Here is a 20690-nt window from a genome sequence, read left to right on the forward strand (position 1 = left end):
GTATGAATGCAGCATTATGTATTAGAAAGTGGGATAGTAGAGGCATGTTTTAATTCACATCTAGTTTTTTTTTTTTTTTTATCATAATTTATGGTGGTTGGTGTGAGTGGGGTGTCTTGACTCTCATCAGTCTGTATGATAAGGTGTTAGCATGAAGCCTGGATTTTTATTTAAGGTAGCTTTTTATTAAGTCTTAGCATGGAGCTCGTTTTTATTGTGCACATTGTATGCTAAATGCATGCAATACGCTACTGCCATAATCAGTCTAGATAATAATGTTCAGCAGCAGTAAGTCCAGTGCTAACACTTTAGCTTCCACACTTGTTGAATGACACCAGGCTCTGTACTAACTCTATGCCTAAACGATGTTCTATGATAACTGGTTTCTTGCTGTCACTTAAACTACTGTTCAAAAGTTTGGGGTCACCCAGATAATTCCATGTTTTCCATGAAAACTCACATTTTTATTATCCATGTGCTAACATAACTGCACAAGGGTTTTCTAATCATCAATTAGCCTTTCAACACCATTAGCTAACACAATGTAGCATTAGAACACAGGAGTGATGGTTGCTGGAAGTGTTCCTCTGTACCCCTATGGAGATATTCCATTAAAAATCAGCCGTTTCAAGCTACAATAGTCATTTACCATATTAACAATGTCTACACTGGAATTCTGATTCATTTAATGTTATCCTCATTGAAAAAAACTGCTTTTCTTCCAAAAATAAAGACCTTTCTGTGTGACCCCAAACTTTTGAATGGTAGTGTATGTGTACAGACTTTTTGAGGAAATCCATGAAATGTACAATGACTTTGTTGTCATGCAGTTGTTTGTATGCTCAGTACTCCTATTCATACCATCATAATGAACCAATAGTACAGCCTACCCAAAGCTAGCTGTGCCCTATTAATGCAGCAGCAGGGGTGGGGGTGGTAGCTCTGCCAGGGTAGCTGTACCCTCTGGGAGCTCATTAGGGCTTTTTAGAGGGAACATGAATAGAGGGATTGCAGATTAATGTCAGCTGATAGAGGGAAGAGGAGCTGGAGGAGAGGAGAGGGGACAGGCGAGAATGGACATAAAGAAGGTTAGAGTGAGGGTGCGGGGCAGTGAGGCATCACAAAGCTGCGTGTGACCCGCCTCTTATCTCCAGTGGCCAATTAGAGATCAACTGGGGTGAATCTGTGGTCACATGCACACACAACTCATATTAATATGATCTCGAATCTTGTGACCATGGTGACAGTTAGCTCTTGTTAGCCTCTCAGACACTCTGTTGAACAGCTGTGCAGCTGTCTCAGCCACACACACACACACACACACACACACACACACACACACACACACACACACACACACAGAATCACACACACACACACACACACACACACACACACACACACACACACACACACACACACACACACACACACAGAATCACACACACATATGCCCAGCTTTCCCTGGTGCTAGCCTCCAAGCACTGCATCTGTTCATATGACATCTGCAGATCTGAGTTTATTATGTCTACACTTTCAACAAACACAGGAAGAATGAGATGTTACCAGAGATGATCTGGTAAAACTTTACCACATGGTGGTGTTTGTAAAGCCCCATAAAGCCTCTCTGTGCACAGTAATTACAGCCTGAATGTGAAACAGTCTTCATGGGCACACTGTGAATGAGAATAAGACAAGAGGGATCTATTTAACAAACATATGTGTAGTAATAGTAGTCATAATAAAAAGCATCATTTTTGCACCATTTAAATGTGTTGCATAGTACACTACAAAGCACAAGTTGGACCATAATCTGCAGGCAGTGCATGAAAATGCACTTTGTCTAACTTCAAATCAGATAAAAGAAGCTTAGACAGACAGACAGACAGACAGACAGATAGATAGATAGATCGATAGATAGATAGATAGACAGATAGACAGATAGATAGAGAGAGAGAGAGAGAGAGAGAAATAGATAGATATATACTTCATTAATCAGTTAATTAGTTAGTTAATTAGTTACATTAAATAAAGTTTGTTCAGAGATATTAAAATCTTCTAAATGACTGTAATTTAGAGACTGATTTGTGAGGAAATTTAATATTCAAAACCAAAGCCAAATACAATATGTTTAAATTAGTTTTGTTTAGTTTTTTTATGTTTCTTTATTTTTTCATTCTGCACCTGATGTATAAACTACCCAAGGCCTTTGACTACAAGGCTGAGGAAAACACACCAATGTAGTTTTTAAATTGGACTCATATAGTCAAATGAAATTGTGAATTTGTTAGCAAGTTCCTGTTGAATATTACAGTACTGAATGCAATTTCTTATATACAGAGAGAAATAAATAGCCAAGACATGTAAGATGAAGTAATTATATATATACACACACTACCATTAAAAGTTTGGGGTCACTTAGAAATGTCCTTATTTTTGAAAGAAAAGCATTTTTTTTCAATGAAGATAACATTAAATGATTCATAAATCCAGTCTAGACATTGTTAATGTGGTAAATGTCTATTGTAGCTGGAAACAGCTGATTTTTAATGGAATATCTCCATAGGGGTACAGAGGAACATTTCCAGCAACCATCACTCCTGTGTTCTAATGCTACATTGTGTTAGCTAATGGTGTTGAAAAGCTCATTGATGATTAGAAAACCCTTGTGCAGTTATGTTAGCACATGAATAAAAGTACATGACTAGCATAAAGAGAAACATTTTAGTCTTAACCTTTCTTTTTGTTAGTTACTTTTAGCATTTTAACATTTACAATTAATGAGCTCATAGAGAGAACAATGTTCTGTAACAGATGATTAATAATAGAGTCATATACATCCAGCTATAAGTCTGTTAATAGCTTTGAATCGTAAAACCTTAAGGAATTCTTTGCAATATTCCAGGATCCTTATCAAAAGCATAATAACAATAGGTTTGTTAATAGGAAGCAAACAGATACAATCACATCCAGTACATTCTAGAGGCTGTAGTCAGCAGCAGATGGCAGTGTTGTGTCACTCTACAAACTTTCCCCAGCAACCCTGAGCTGCTCTGAGCCAAATGTCTACATACATAAAAACACACTAACCCTATCACTGCTTATGATTCATCACATTTTTCACAATTACTTCTACATGTATTTGGTAATACTTTCCATCCTTCTTTTATTTATTTATTTTTTGTCATCCCAACCTCTGGAAAACAGCATTTCACTCAGTGTTTCAAACATGTCACTTTGGCTTGACCTCAGAGTGGAGGCGCCACTTATTTTTCACATTTTTGTGGTTATGAAAAGGTTCCACAGATACTTCCTCAGTTCCAGTCATATCTCGCTTTTGCTCCCTCCCTCCAGTCTTATCCACAGCCCAGGCTTTAGACTGCATATTTGAAAAGAGATCTGCAAATTAAGCCTTTCATACGACACTATGATAGGATTATTGCAATAAAGTCATAATGGGCAGACAGGTAAAAACATGCAGTAAGAGATAAAACTAAACCTTTGACATGGTATAATCAGTGATAAGATTAGTGCTGTGTCTGGTAAAGAATGAGAAATGCTCCTTTTTACATTGCATTTCTTTTAGTTATTGAGACTTGAGAGTGTAAATCAGAATACTTACCTTTCTGTCCTAATGTATTTTAAGACGACACTATTTATATGTTGATGTCGGTTCTAGGGCTTCACCTATTAAAATCACAATAGCTACAAAATGCACTAATCTCATTTTCAAAATAGCAGAAATATTCCACAAAAATATTATAAAATCTTTTCCATATGTAAGGTTTTATTGAATGTGTTCTACCTTAATAGTTGGACTTGCCTCCACTCCCTCCCCTGCCTATTTGTGGGTTCTCTGCGTTGGCTGGCGGGCCTCACCTCTGGTGCTCAGAGAGCTGTGGCCGGTTCAGGCCAGCCCCCCGGCACCACAATGAGTGACTGGACCCACTGCTGGCTAGCTGGCAGGCCGAGTGCTGACGGTTGGGTGGTTGGCTAGTAGGATTAGGCCTACGGTGTGGGAGGCCAGACGGACTAGCTCGCTGGGTGGCTGGCTAGCTTGTGTGGTGGCCGGTCGGTTGGCAGCTCAGTCTGACTGCGTGCCCACATGGCAGCTTTGGCTGCGATTAAGAGAACGGTGCTGAGCCTCACACACTCACAGCATAGCAAACATAGCTGTGGAAATATGGAGAGGCTGCCTCACCAAACTATTCTCAGAAACAGGACAATTAATGTGGTCTGGCCTTACAGTAGAAGTGCATAGCTCTTAGAGTGTTACTTCAGAGTGAATTGATATCAGCCATCCTTCATTTTGGCAAACGAATACACAACACTTAGTGCAATAACGGCTCAGTTATTCACAAGGGTTTGCCTGGTTGTCATAGGCATTTACCACAACAGACATCTTAGGATGTCAAAGCACGGAAGGCACATGTGCAATCAATTCCATAAGTTATGGCAATGATCCTAAACCTGAACACCACATATTATTACTGTATTTCTATATTTACACCAACTACCACTTACTGCATATATACATAGTGTAGAAACTTGACTTTTTTATTTTTCTGAGGAGTAATATCTCTACTTTGGCACCGTTACATTTTCATGTTTGACCATTTAGTGAGAAGGAAGTTGATTATAATATAAAAGGTTGATGTGGACAGAAATTTACTTGTACAACATCTCAGTTCTTTCTCAGATCTTTTGCATATGTAGTGGTATTAAATGAAAGATTTCCTGCAAGATCAGTTTCAGGTCCAAAACTGCTCTACAAATACAGACAGCAGAAGCAGTGCAGTCAAACCTGTGTTTTTCTCTGTGTCTGTCTGTACCAATGTTATTTATTTATATTGAAATGAAGCTTATTAATTAATCTGCAATTTAAAATGCCACATCAAGTTACATAAACTTAAATAAGTCAAAATCTGAGATTGGAATTAGTGCTGCAGTGCTTGGTTAGCTACCATAAGCCAGTAAGTTTGGTTATTTTTTCCTCCCTTCATGGTTAGCAAGTACAGCAGTTAGTTATGTTAATAAATAAACTGATTTAGATTTAGATTCAGATTAAAATGGTTTATTGGGATATTCAGTATGCGATTTGGTCATAGCTGTGATACAAATGTAACTACAAAAAGGTGCTCTTACTAGTGCAATTATTGTAGTTATTGAGTATTTACTGCAGGTTTTGCATGCTGTTTTCATGGAAATTACTCATTAATGTGGTAAAACAAAGTTTTTTTGTGGTCAGTTTCCAATCTGAACATGATTCATTTTGGCTTTTTAGGGATTTTTAGTACAGCGGTCCCCACAGTGGATGCAGTAGCAGCTTGAAATGCTTTAATACGTGATAAAAAGGTGTCATGAGATTGATTACTTCCCCTCACCACATAAATATCTAAACTTGGAAATACCTGCAATTTAGATTAACACCGTCAAACATAATAAATCATAAGTGGCAATAAACACTTAATTCACCCAATGAAAACAAATAGACCTGTTCTATGTCATTAAGTATAGGTGCTGAATCTAAATTGACATTTTTCTAGTGCTTTTAATTTTGAATATATAGATTTTTTACCCACACTTTCTATAAACTATTCAGGAAGTTTTGCGTTAAATTGATTTAAAGAAGAAGCATGTTGAAATAGCTGTGAAATGACAGATGAATGAGATGTGGCATCTTATGGTACTGAGCTGTCAGAATGCTAGATTTGTAGCGACATCTGGGTGTTTTGCTTGAGAGTTTTTTAGAACAGCACATCTGGTGTGTAACTTTAATCTGATCAGATAAACACACATTAACCTGATGGCAGGTCTTAGGTCAGTGATTTAATTGCTTGTTTGTTGTGTTCTCATTACAGACCGCTTTACAGTGTACAGCGCCAAGAAGCTCAGACAAGCTTGGAATAAGTAAGTGATTTGTTCATATCAAAGTTTTGCGTGTGTGTGTGTGTGTGTGTGTGTGTGTGTGTGTGTGTGTGTGTGTGTGTGTGTGTGTGTGTATGTGTGTGTCCCGTGTCATATGGTGTTCTAGCTGATGGACTTAGTCTTATCCATATCTGTATCTTTGAAGACAGATTCCCACGGGCAGTGAACACATTCCTTAGCACAGCTCACATGCTCGTACTCACAGAGTCCTGCACCTTTCCTGCAGTGTTGACGTGGGACACATATGGCAGGGAAAGGGCATGGTGGCACAGTCGGGGCTTCTCCCAGATGTGTGCCACTATCTGCCCCAGGCATACATCTGGAGGGGAGACCGCATAGGGCAAAAGGGAGTGTGTCTCTTGTCTGTGGGGAATTTTAAAGCAGCAGGCAAGTGATTTATGTAAAACTCCAGCTGTCTAATCAGCTGCAATCACGCAGTATAGTTGCTACAGCAAAGATCCGTCCCAGTACATAAAGCCCTCCTCACACAGGACTACTACTACCTAGATGCCTCTTATGAATTATAATGATTACGTAGATCATATGTGCCCTTACCCCTCAGCCAATTTGCTTTGTCTCTATTTCCTTTTAAAGTATCACAAATTGCTGACCTTAATGTTCCAAGCTTTTTATCTCGGTATGAATCACCATCTCAGTCATTTGGGGTTGTATTTTCCCATCCCGGTCATGAGCAGAGGAGCTTTTAGTTGAAATGAATAATGACAGTTTTTATAACATTGAGCGCTTGAATCAGTGTATTTGAATAACAGACTTTTCTATATAGCCTGACCAAATGCATTAAGTCTGATTACATTAGCTAAACCTAACGTACAAAACCTGCTGTGAGTTCTGGTGAATTTTCTTTTACATCTCCACGCTGTGGCTCAGCCAAGAAGATAACATCAAATGGATCATGACATGTTAAGGCCAGGATTCACACATACAAAAATGACGATGTAGAATATCACTGTATTGTTTTTTTTGTTGTTTCGTTGTTATTTTTTATTTAATTGATTTAATTCCATCAATCCAATATCTATGTGACAGCAAGTTTACTGGGTATGTTTAAAATGTTGCTTTTTCTGATGTAGCAATTCATTTGAGAAGTTCTGTTGCAGCATTAGATGCTGCAGTGAATGTAGTATTTACATTGCATGTGTTTAAACAGACATGGGCTTATTAAGCTATCTATTTAAAATTGGCATTTTTCAAATCAATCTACGCCAACACCCCATAATGACCAAAGTGAAAATGGGTTTTTAGAGGTGTTTGCAAATTTTTAAAAAATCAAAAACTGGAATCTAATTTACTGAAGTATTCAAATCCTTAACTCGTAGCTTTAAATTGTGGTCAGATGTACCCTGTTAGCAGTTCTAATCCATGAGATGTGTGCAGAACTTCATTAGTTGTAAGATAATCATTCATTTCATCTGTGAGAGGTCATAATGTTTTAGTTCATTTAAAAAATAGCACACAAGATATCAATATTCATATCTGAGATAATAGAATCAAAGTCTTATACAAGTTAAATTTAATTTCAGACAACTGAAAAAACCTCACAACATGCAGAGTTTAGAGATGATTCAGTTTTGTACATGCAGCATTAAAGAGTTCTGCTGTAAAACATTTGATGACAAATGAAAAACAGAGTAAAGCGAGTTGGGGTATATTTTCCCTCCACCTATCTTCTGGTCTCGCTCCAGTCGAGAAGGAAATAAAAATGCGGAGAAAGAAAGAAAGTGAGGTGGAATGTTAATGACGATCGCTTCCTCTCCGCTGCCTTTCATCGTAGGCCAGGGAACGATGAATTTGATATGAACATATATACACTCACTTTGTCTCTGCCCTGAGAGTTGGCTCACCGCCTCTTGCTCTCTGTGTTTCTGCTCTCTGTCAGCCATTTTTCTGTGTGCTTCACTGTTTTTCTTTCTCCAGCTGTGAAAATGTGAAAGCCTGACATATAGCAGATCGATCAAGTTTAAAGGCTTTTTGTTTTTTGGGGTCTTTTTTTGTGCATGTGTGGTTTGGCATTTATATTGATTCACACGAGAGATGTTAATTAGTGATTGTTAATAGATTATGTGCTGTTGATACAGTAATTGATTAAGAATACATAAACCAACAAGAAAAGCACTCAGAGGGCACCATACTACACTGAGGCTGCTCAGTTGTATCATTTCTAATGGATGAAATCTTTATTAAAAAACTACTTTGTGCTGAGGACATGCATGTGTTCTGCATGTGTACGTTATGTACGAATACCAAATCACGTGACCTAAACATGTAGCGGGTGGCAGGAATTGATGGGACTCAGAAACACCCCCACAATTTAATCAATTGTTCCTTGTATCATATCCAACGGATATGTCTTGACAAGTCCTCAGCAGTGGATTTGTAGTAGGATCGCAATCATGTAGTCAGCTGACGTAGTGTTCACTTGTTGTCATGGTTACAGTGACGCTGTGCCGCTATCTTGCACTGATACAGAAATCTTTAACAAATACGTGGATCCAGACTATAAGCTGCATCACCAAAATCTAATCACTTGGTCCTTGTTTCATTTCTGACTTTCCCTGAAAATTTCATCTAAATCCATTAGTCTGTTTTTGAGTAATGTTGCTAACAGACAGACAAACACACGGACAAGCGTACACAGATCGTCACATAAGTCCACCACGTTCCTTGGTGGAGTAATAAGGCAGTAGGTGAGGGACCTGCATGTCAGAGAATGTATTGTAGATTTGCTGTCGTACTTGGTTTCACCACCAGATGGAGCCTCTTGCTATTAGTGAGATGGAGTTGCATGTGTGTTTGATGACCACCAGCTGTCTGATTTAGCTAGCTACCTGAGGTTCATGCTGAGAGAAGCTATAACTGCTAACACTGTGAGCATTCTGGAACAGCAGGACTCTGATTACATGTTTCCAACAGCATTATTGTAGAGTGATTAGATGTATTGGTGACTCTCTGGTCAGAGTATGAATACATTTAGAGGTAGCAATAAATACCGGCAAATTAGCTGGAATGATAAAGTTGGTCTAACAGTATTGGGACTAGTGCTATAGTAAAGTCACTCCATCATTTTGATTTTGGCCAGTTATTAAAAGCAATTTCTAACCTAATTTAGAATTCAAGTAACCTGGTGTTTAATTCTAGAAGTAATCATTTTTCAAATTCATGATGTAACAAAGTTAATTTTGCTGCAACCACTGTCAGTAGTTAAAAAGGGATTTGTCAGCATATAGTTAAGAGTCCTTTCTATTTCATTCATTTCAATGATTAATCGTTTTTTTTTAATGTTGCCCCACTGAATTAGCTACCAGCTTGACTGGTCATTAGCTTCTGTAATCATTCTATGCTGTGACAGATGTTGTACTGGGGTGATTACCATGGGATATATGTAAAAGATGGACATCATCTCTTTTTCAAGTCTCTACAAATCTGTACAAAGGGATTGAACTATGGTCCCATTTAAAGTAAAATAGACAATAAAGTAGTTGTTTTTTAAGGCAGTGCTTCCTTGCGATTTAGTGAACGCAACAGCATCGGCATGCATAGGGTTCCATCCCACCTTTGTTATGGCCAAATTGAAAACCTGACATTTCAGAACAGTAGTCCACAAATAATGGGTTGATGTCATGGTTACTGCAGCCATGTTTTATATGCAGTCTATGGAAATTAGTCATCTGATCAGAAGTGTGTCCCTGGCCTTGAGAGTGCATAGACATTCTGTAAAGTTGGACTGACATTACTGCACTTTGATTTCATCCAAGTAAATCAAAAAATAGCAACAGTTGAATTCTTTAATTTATTGTTTTATTGAGGTTTTGCAAAATAATGCATACCTCATACATCAAAATATGCATGTACATGCACCACAATGTGTGTACACCGCTCAGCCACGACATTAAAGGTGAATGATGTTGATCATCTTGTACAATGAAATGTTCCTCTGGGAATTCTTGGGCCGTGACATTCATGCAGATGTTACATTGACACGTCACTCACCTAAACATTTTTGCAGACTAAGCAGTCCTTCCCATGGGAATGCCAGTCTGCAGTGGTAGTGACCTCCCCTAGCAGGACACCACGCACTGCCACACCACACAAAATGCTCAGGAACAGCACAAAATGCCCACAAGGTCCTCAAACACCCCAGAACCCCAGTCCATCCGTGGGATGTACTGGAACAAGCCCAATCCATGGGGACTCCTACTGGCACCCCACTAGACACCAGGAGATACACTGCAAAGGTCCAAGTGCCAGATATCACAGGACACTCCTAGTGGTGCCATGTCAGAGCTGTTTTTGTGTTTCTTGACCTAATCTATGGCCTTTTGTGCAGCTCCTTCCTTCCCTGAATCTCTACAACCCAACTGGAGGGTGCAAGGTTTCCTTGTCCTATAGAGACCCTGTAACAACCACATTAATGGGAAACACCAGGTGAAATAAACTAGAACTTTGGAATATTTTTAGTGCAGAATCACTTAACACCATAAAGCTTTTAATCAGGATGATTTATCACAGTGATTAGACTTCACTTACTCTTACCGCAACTAATATGAGTAAATATAATAACTAATAATAATCTCAAATAATAAGACCTGAACACTAAACAAGCGATTCCGAAAATGCTTTTATTTACTAAGCATAATTGCAATTATTACAATTATTTTTTTGCATTCAGTCTTCATCAGCATGTTATCAAAAATGTCCAATCAACTATGAAAGAAAAATTCTCCAAGTGGAGGTGTATTAAATAGATACTCTAAATACTTTATTCCATTGTGGACAGAAAAAGACTTTTTTTGTACTTTTGACTTTGATATTTTTTGTTTGTTGGGATACTTTGGTAAATATTATTTGGAGTGCTTTGCCATTATGTGCACCACAGCTTGTTGTTCATGTATTTCAAGAATTTACATATAAAAAAGTGGGGGTCTCCCCTTTCTTGCGTAATTACATCTATTTCTACTGATGGAACAATATGCAGTTGAATAGTTACATTCACAACACTATATGCAGAATATCCCAGTTGTGGATGTGGAGAGGAGTACTGATTGTCATGATCTGAGATGTACATTAAGGCTGACTGGGGTGAAGTCTATATCTGGACCTTGACCACACACTGAATATTACCTGATGAAGGCTAATTATAAAAGTATTTTCTTTTTCAATTTATTTATTTATTTATTGCATTTATTTGGATGTTCCACCTACTGTGTTTCCCTCTATTAATAGCAACAGAGTAAAAATAAATGTCATTTTTAAGTACTGCAGTAGATAGCCAATTAACTGTGTAGTCAGTATTAGATAGCAGAAATTAATCTGCAATAAATGCAGTATTTTATTAATCATTTAACTCTTTCTCTTAAAGAAAACTGCCCTACATCCTGTGGTTCCATCTTTTGTAATATGACTTAGGTGTTTTGTCTGTTTTAAGTCATTTTAAACTAAATCTATTTCTGCTTTTTTAACACAAGAAAATATGACATGGTAATCCAAAACTCTCACATTATGTGGTGTTCCGTGGCTGTGTTTTGCAGCACCGCCCTCACACATTCACACCTGGAAAGTGCCCAAACACAACCACAATCTGATCTCGGTCCAGGAATCAAACTGCGACCTCCCAGTTACAGTCATTCCAGGACCCAGTGTTTATAATGGCAACAGCTTCCACCTTTAATCATTTTTTACTACCATATACAGAACGCTTGCATGTCCGGGCCTATTTGCCCTTCACTAGTTCCAACGCTTCACACCTGTACACCGGTCGTGCACTTCTGTACGCAGTACCCCCATCGTTAACTGAGTCAGAAATGGTTAAGGCTCTTAATAGCCTGTCTTCAAACAAAAAAAAACACAAAAGGCTTTTTACCGAAACAGCTCTTAGTGGCTGCTTGCTCAAAGAAAGAGGCTGGTCTGCTACTTTCTGCTGTGGTGAGACAGTAGAGGCAGGTGGGCTCCTCGGCCTCACCTCTCAAAGACCTTTGCTGCATTTATTTTGATGGAATATCATGAAAAAGCAGTCGCCATGCTCCAGTGAAGAAGGAATGTTTCACTTCGCTGTGAATATGTCATCACCTGGATCTGTTTGATTGCCACGGGAGATACAATCGATCTTAATGCAGATGTTCACTCGTTTACTTGGTCTAGTTGGCAGAAATAGCAGAAAGGAATGCTCACCTACTGTACATCAACATCTTTCAAAGGCCAACATCCAGGTGATTCCACACCGACACATATCTACCTGTACTGTCTGTGCCTGCAGAGAAACTACAAAGCAAAGCAGAGTCAAGCTTAATTCACCCACACACAAGCCGTCACAGAGGGAATGTGTACTCATTAGGTTTCATAGGGTTTATTTAACCCCAGTAGTGCTTTATGTCTAGAGGACTACTCTAGTAGTAGTATTTTAGTTCTAGTAAGTTGTGGACACACAGCAAACATTTATTGTTAGCCTCTGTTGACACCTAAGACACATGTAAGTTTCATTACTTCCTCACCATTCTACAGCTGTACTGGTTAGTAATTTTACCAGTTAGTTCATTAAAAGAACATATTCATCAATAATTTTGGCAATTAATTACTTATCTGAGTCACTGATTCAGCAAAAAAATGCCATAAAATTCACTTCTACTTGCTTTATTTACTTTATTTACTAGTTAGAAGTATTCTAATGGTAAACTTAACATTTCAACAGGAAAAGCTGCGGTGCAAATAGCTGGTAACTTACATACATCTCTGCACCTAACAACATGATTGTATGACAACTTGATGGATTGCATTATAACAGTCCTCAGAGGATGTGTGAGCTGATTTTAACCTCCTCCTTCCACTAGCTATTGTTAGACCAAAGTTTATTAAAAATAAGTGTTGAGGAAGTTGAAATTTAATGGGCAGTTTTAAGAAGTCCTTACATTAATGCTCCACGGAAGATGAACCCCTTCATTTTGGACATTCTTTACAATCATTACATACCACAGTTGAGCTGATTTTCTATTAAAGCTCCACAACTCCTCAAATCAAATCAGAGCTCCATCACAGCTGCTGGCATATTATTCCATCATCAAAGTCTGATCCTTTTACTAAGGTGAAAATATTCTTATGATTTTGAGGTTTGTTATTTATAGTAATGCAATAGTGACAATAGTAGGTGTGTGGATGTTTCCCTTGAATACTCTTTAGTCACTGAAGTATCTACTATAATATGGCAACAGTTGCCTTTTCATTGTTGAAACCCAAACTAGTGATAACTTGCCACTCTGTGAACTTTCTCCCTCTAATACATCACAGCATTTCTTCTATAGAGCGGTTTTGACTGGCTAATCAGCCAAAGTACCAAAATGTTAACTGTACCTAATCCAAACACACTAGCTATTATTTGGAAGATACGTCCTAACCTAACTCATGTTACAGAATTTGTAGGTACTGAAGCTCTCTGCTGAGACTTTTTTATGCATTAGAGGCTACACTAATAGAGCTTAGACAATATTTTAAAAAATACACAAAATCCTGTCTGTCACCTCCTTCGACCTAAACATGCACTTATCAGTTAAGCTTGAAAACAAATATCAATAAAACAGGAGGCCTCATTTCATCATTATAATCTCACACACTGACAAGTGTCTTTAAAGTTTGCAGTGGAGTTACTGGGCTGTATGAGAAAGAGGCAAGCAGAAGCCCTGATGGACTTCATTAACTTTATCCCTGCCTCAGTGCTGAGTGGCGTTGATGAGTTGAGCAGAGATTTATCCTCCGTTTCTCTCCGCTGATAAGTCGAGTTTAGATCCCCATTGAGAAATGGGAGTGGCTGTCAGAGTGCTTGACTAGGGAGCCAACCATGAGAAACCCACAGAACCTGAGAGACGCTCTCAGTACTGTCAGCATTGGGCCGACGAGAGGCGCTGAATAACATCATGTTTATTTAATGCAGTAGATGCCTAATTACTGACTGGATTTGTTACTCTTCATTTATTTTCAATCCTTCCACCCCCTCGGCATTGCTAGCTGGGGCTGGTTCAGGAGTTCAGCGACTCCCAATACGAACACACACACTTTGACAACACACACACACACACACACACACACGCACACACACACACACACACACACACACACACACACACACTGCTGTAGTCTACTTCTGTTTTTAATGAACACTTTTTGTTTCTCGTAATGATCCAGTTGCCATGTGCGATGCAAGCTCTAAAGATAAAGGTGTAAGCATGCGTGTGTGCTCTTTTGCATGTGTATTTCTGTGTTTTTCCACTCGAGTCAGCAAACTTTCAGCAGAACTGAAAGGCTGGCTTTTTGTTGTCAGCAGCTCTGTGAAGGGGAGGAAGCCAGTTGCTTGGATCGTTGTCATTGGTTTTTGGATGAAATCATGCTATTTGTTTCTTTGGGTCTGAAAAGGTCACTCTGTGTGTCTTATCATGTGTGTCTGTGTGTGTCAGGTTGGGCTACGTAGACCACGCTGAGGAGTTGGCCTCCAGGTTCCTCCAGTGCTTCCCAAAGAACCGGCTGTCAGCCCAGGCAGCGCTGAACCACGAATACTTCAGCAACCTTCCTCCACGGCTCTGGGAGCTGCAGGACAGTACGTAACACATCATTCATCAGTACCTGCAACATGACAAAGCTCTGACAAAATTAGATTGAAATTAGTGTGGAGAACACGTAAGCTCCATGCAGAAAGATCCCAGGAAGGCCGGGACATGAACCAGGGATCTTCTAGCTGCAAGGAGAAGGTGCTAACCACTGAGCCACTGTGCAGCCTGTATTAAAAATCAAAAAATGTAATATTAATATTTAACTTAAATTTGACTCGCTAATGCGAGCAGTGAAATTGAAGCTTTCAAACTTGCGCAACATATTAATGCCTTTTTTTTCTCTTTTTTCAACACTAAGGACACAGCCATCTTGTTTGAATGCAATGTATTAAAGAGGAATAGTGCAGTATAGTATAAAATGGAGCAGGATAATATATTACTATAGAATATAACAGTGTATCTATATACCGTAGAACATTGTAGTGTGACATATATTGGTATAGAATTGAACAGAATCTCCCCAAACTCACAGTAAGAATAAAACTGTGTAGTGTGACTGTAGAAGGCATCGTGATGCAGTGATTAGCATCGGTTCCTCACAGCAACATTGTTCAGAGCTGCAGTTGCTGGGAGTTTGCCTTTTCTCCCTCTTTGTGTGTGGCTTTGTTGTGGGTGCTATGACTTCTTCCCTCAGTCCAAAAATATGCAGGTGAAGTTGATTTGGTGACTGTAAATTGCACATAGATGTTTTCTGTGACTATGAATGCTTCTCTGTCGTCATGCTTCTGACCTGTGATTGACCAAGGTGGTTACTGCAAATAGATGGAAAAGAATGTATTTACCTTAACAATCACAATCTGGCCTCACTGTCTCGCTCCTGTTTTGATTCTCTCCTCTTTGTGTTTTCCCCTTTGTGGGATCTCTGTCTTTTTCTCTTTCTGTTTCTCGCTGTCTCTATGTCTCTCTGCCTGCAAAGGAGGCAGCCAGCAGCAACCTGGGGTTGTTTTTGATCATGCAGAGAAAGCCTGTCTTATTATGTGGATGCCGTTGGGACAGTAAGCCCAGTCGGACCTCTGCTGGCCACTGCAGCATGCTCAGTTTGATTTTCTATCTATCTCCTGACTTGTTGTTTGCCCAGACAAAAAGCACACTGAGGCACTCTTTAAATAAGCCCTGACAGCCTGAAACACACAGCATTTAGCTTTTAACACACAGCTTTCAACACATCTTCATTTTAGAGGCAGATTTCCCCTGTGTATTCTGGCTGTAAAAAGTCAGAGGCTTTAGCCAAAGCTTCACAGTTAGGCTATATTTCAATTAATCCCACAGAATTGGGTTATTGCATGAAAGTATGTCAGGGATCACTACCTATCCATATTGTTTGACAGGCTACATATACATACATCACCAATCCCTTAAGCTTTTATTCATTAGTGGTGTGAAAAGCCTGCTCAGCAGACCTGAGTGTGCTGCAACTGACATGGTGGTTATTATAATAAGAGAATTCCATTTTTAATTCCCCCCGATTAGGATTTTTCAGCATTATTAATCCTGTTATCAGCACCCAGCAGGTTGTCACGTCTGAAAAGAATCAGAAAGCAGCGGTCACTAAGAGAGAGAGAGAGAGGGGGGAGATGGCTCATTTTGATTTTTGTCATGCTCGCTCGCTCTCTCCCGTTCTCTCTAGACTTCCTTTATCGCTCTCGTTCTTCTCGGCACGCACATGTGACACAGGCAAAGCTGCAGAGCCACGAAGGAAAGAATGGGAGAGTGAATTAAAACAGTTCATGAAATGAGGACAGGAGTGGATAAACATAAAGTATCTTCCATGTGCGTGTAGATTTGCTGCTTGCACTTTTGTGGGGGAAGGATGTGTCAAAATTATGCAAATGAGAAGTGAGTGAGAGATAAAGAACTGGCTAATTACTCCAGTTGTGAGTATTTGGCTACAACTGCAGCATAGTAATTGTGTTCCAGCAGAGAAAGACTGCAGCCAATGAGAAGAGCTCAGTTAAAATGTACTGTGGATAAAACAAGACAAAAGATATACTGGCTTAGAATGAAAAAAATGTCCTCGTAAAGTCAAGGAAATGTCTCATGTTTTCCTTGCAGGGATGAACAATATGTTTTCCACGGTCAGCTGTGCACTCTATTATCATGTGTATTATGGTTTATCCAGACAATACTCAGACAGATTACTGGGAACAATGACAGAATTATTGAGACAATAGAGCTCCTGAGGTTGCTGTTAATGTGTGGATTGGACTGTGACATTTTTAATTTGATTTTAGTGAGAGTGCGTGGGTGTCTGGCAGTGCAAGAAGTGAGAGCAAAGGCCTTGAATAAGAATAATAAAAACCCCTGTCTCTCTGGACTATGATAGATTTACATGGACGTGGAAGCGAAACAAAAGAAAATCTTCAGACAGAGCAGTTGTCCTCCAGTTCCCCTGCTCTCTTGGCAAAACCCACTGACTGTATTTCCAAGTTAGAGAAAAAGATGTGTTCCTCTCAGAATGGAGTATGTGAATCCTTTTCCCCTCCAGTAGGAATTTGGCTAATACACAGCTTTTTATCCTTATTGTTTCCCAAACTGTAAGCAAAACTACAATGAGCAGAGTAGCCTACTCATACTGAAATAGGATAAATCATCCATCCATCCATCCATTATCTATACACCGCTTAATCCTCACTAGGGTCATGGGGGGGCTGGAGTCTATCCCAGCTGACTCAGGTGAAGGCAGGGGACACCCTAGACAGGTCACCAGTCTGTGACAGGGCTACATACAGAGACAAACAATCACTCTCACATTCACACCTACGGGCAATTTAGAATGATCAATTAACCTCAGCATATTTTTGGACTGTGGGAGGAAGCCGGAGTACCCGGAGAAAACCCACGTATGCACAGGGAGAACATGCAAACTCCATGCAGAAAGATCCCGGGAAAGCCGGGACGCGAACCAGGGATCTTCTAGCTGCAAGGCCAAAGTGCTAACCACTACTCCACTGTGCAGCCCCTAGGATAAATCAGGTTTTTAAAATTATTTTCTTCAGTGTTGCTTATAAAAACAACATTGCAGCATTAAGTTAAGACACTTTAAATCCCTTCAAACCCAGTTTACATCAAAAAATTGCAATTTTGGACTCAAATCTCAGTCAAATCTGAACACGCAGATATTATACACTCATTTTACATTCAGTTTTAGTTGCATTTTTAGTCAAATGTGCATCAATTTGCTTAGAAACGTAAAAAGAAAAATACATTCGGGCCTTGGAAGTGTTACATTTTGAAGTTTTCTTTACTATCACAGTAATTTAGTGGTAGTTGTATGCGGGTCGTTGGGTCCATTACAATCAGAAACTGCTAAAGCTAATTAAGCTTTTGATTGTGTTAGTTTGACAAAATATAAACAAGCTGTAGGAGGGCTATGGTTGAAGCGTATTTGATGCAATTTTGTCTGAAAAGTGGTCTTAAAATGGTAACAGTGTAACAGTACACAAACGGTGCAGTGTGAGCATTGGTTCTCCAGTCATGATGAAGTACATTTTTTGGTACAGCTGAGAAAATAATTAATAATAATGATAGAAATGAATAATAAATAGAAATGTTTAATTGTCCCTAATTTGAGCCATAGGAGTTAAGGCACTCAGATCTTGTATACTGTATAAATGAAAAGACAAAGTTCATTAAGACAAGTGCAACATAATCATTAGTGCCTTAAATGAAGCATTGAAGCCAGCAATGACAATACAGATTGTGAATTGTATCTAGAACTGTATAGAGTAGTGCTGCCTTTATTTTTTGTAAGACTGAAAAAACAACCGTCATGTCAGACCTTGGTGCTTACATTCAGTTTGAGCTCCGCATGGGGGTTATTTGATTGAGTCATACCTTTTTGACAGAGAGGCCTCCAACCCCAACATTTAACGCCCCAACAGACCAGTGAGCTGATTAGTGGAAAGCACTGGGTCTAAAAATGACTTTCATATAGTCCTTGTTGCACTGTTGGAACTTGACAAACACATCTTTTGTCTCTTCTGCTCTCCTTACTGGGTTCTGAAAGAAAAATGAACACAACAATAGCCACCATTTCACATAGGAGAGGCACATTGCCTGGTGTTTTCTCTAAGAGTCTCTAAACTCTAACTGGTTCCAGTTGGTTTCAGAGTTTGCGAGGCAGTGAGGGCACAAAGAAGGCTCATGTCATTTCAGCATTTTCTAAACCCCAGGAACTTCTAGATTGTTATTTTATGTGTTAAAGTCTTGTTTCTTTATAGTAATTGTCCATCCGTTACCTACACCCCACTTAATCCTCATTAGGGTCATTGTGGGCTACATTCCATCCCAGCTGACTGAGGGTGAAGACAGGGGACACCTGGACAGGTCACCAGTCTATCACAGGACTACATATAGAGACAAACAATCACTCACATTCACACCTACAGACAATTTAGAGTTATCAGTTAACATCAGCATGTGTTTGGACTGTGGGAGGAAGCTGGAGAACCTGGAGAAAACCCACACATGTACAGGGAGAACATGGAAACTTCATGCAGAAAGATCCCAGGCCCAGGCTGGGATGCTAACTGGGTATCTTCTAGCTGCAGTGCTAACCACCAATTTTTGCCAGTAATTGTCCAAATGTTCCAAATTTAAAGGACCATACCAGTATTTTTTTCACATTCAAGCCAAGTAATTACCATCTGCTTCAAAACATTGAGCTGAATTTTAACTTTTGTACTACAACAATACTTCCACTAAAGTTTTGAATGCTGTCTGACAGACAGTGATCATTATTTCACTCATAAAAGTATCTTTTTAACTGAGGCTGTTTTCCACTGTGCAGCTTCGCATCACTGCAGTGTATTTCCATGCTAAATCAGTTGTTCCACCTACGAGTAGAAATAGATCACATTTCTGACCAAGACATTCCAGCTAGGTGGGATACACAACTTTGACAGCAAAAACTGTGAAAACAATGTATTTTGTAGAGTTTGGCATGTAATTGCAGCTCCACAAAACAACTGCTGTCTGTTCCAGAGTCTGACATTTGGGTTGATTCGATGCTGTAGCAGCACTCTTCCTTCTCCCCCTCTTCTTTTCCTTTCCCCATCTCTCTCTGCTCTGTAAACTCAAACCTGATCTGGCACAACAGTGGCTAAGCAGGAAGCGTATCGTCTTCTTCTCCTATTGGCTGCTTGCCGTTTTATTTTGAAATCGTCACTACTTGGTGGAGGCACGTTTTTTGCTGTAACTCCAGTTTTTTGACTTCCTTGTCTCGTTTTCAAGCAAAAGCACACAGCTGAGTTTGATGAAGACTACACAACTGTTCTGTATGGAACCACACAGCTTTAATGAAGGAGGAATAAAATTGGAGACTTTTTGTCATAATTATGAGAAGAAATGACTTGACAATTACAAAGTCCCTGTCTTGGAATTACAGAGCCATGTAAAAATGAGAAAGTATGTTATAAGAAGTATCTCTTATGAGATACTAATTAGATGTAAAATATGCAAATTTTGATTACTTTAATATCAGAGTATTTCAGTGATAGCTGCCAGTACATCCAATGGTAAATGAGCAAAAAAAATGTTGGTCACTCATTTGGGTTACTCAACTTTCCAAAATGGAAGTAAATATAGGCTAAAAAAACATGTCAGACTCAATGTGCAGCCCACAGTGTAATTCACTGTGTTTCTCAGAGGTTATCAGAGAAATAATTACACCATTTTAACACTATTAAAACTAAATTAAGCAGCTTTCACAAGAGCCACGTGTGCTTTTAAGGGTTTGAAGAACTAGTTGTATTGAACAAGTTCCAATGGAATGCAGGAAAATCTAACTTGCAGTGATTGTGATGTTGCAGGATTTACTTGAACCACTAGAATGATCCTTTAAAAAGCAAATGAGCTCTGCTACATAGAGCAGTTTTTAAGATGCTTCTCCTCCTGACAGAGATATTAACACCTCGAACAGACTCACTGCAAATAAATATTCAAATACTCACTTTTTAATAAGCGTCTCTATCTTTAACAACTCACTTGGAAATGTTCTTCTTCCTGTCAGCCTACATCCCTCTAATCCGCTTGCGTGTTCCTCCCCCTGCAGTGTCTTCTATCTTCACCGTACCAAATGTCAAGCTGCAGACTGAGAGTGGGGACAGCATACAGGTGTGTGCACGAAGGAACAGTCATGGAAAGGCATCCTCT

The 20690-nt window shown here is 39.2% G+C and overlaps 1 protein-coding gene across 3 annotated transcripts in view; it reads left to right on the top strand.

Moving 5' to 3' along the window:
- Positions 1 to 20690, top strand: part of cdk14 (cyclin-dependent kinase 14) — a 241646-nt gene that overhangs the window by 165595 nt on the left and 55361 nt on the right. For all 3 annotated transcript variants that reach the window (XM_055013998.1, XM_055013999.1, XM_055014000.1), the window contains 3 exons: positions 5862 to 5910; positions 14385 to 14524; positions 20590 to 20690. The exon at positions 20590 to 20690 is cut by the window's right edge and continues 50 nt beyond it. In XM_055013998.1, coding sequence (XP_054869973.1) covers positions 5862 to 5910; positions 14385 to 14524; positions 20590 to 20690 — 290 coding nt within the window. The remainder of the gene's footprint in view (positions 1 to 5861; positions 5911 to 14384; positions 14525 to 20589) is intronic.

The sequence above is a fragment of the Amphiprion ocellaris genome, chromosome 9 (assembly GCF_022539595.1).
Source record: "Amphiprion ocellaris isolate individual 3 ecotype Okinawa chromosome 9, ASM2253959v1, whole genome shotgun sequence".
Classification (NCBI taxonomy): domain Eukaryota; kingdom Metazoa; phylum Chordata; class Actinopteri; family Pomacentridae; genus Amphiprion; species Amphiprion ocellaris.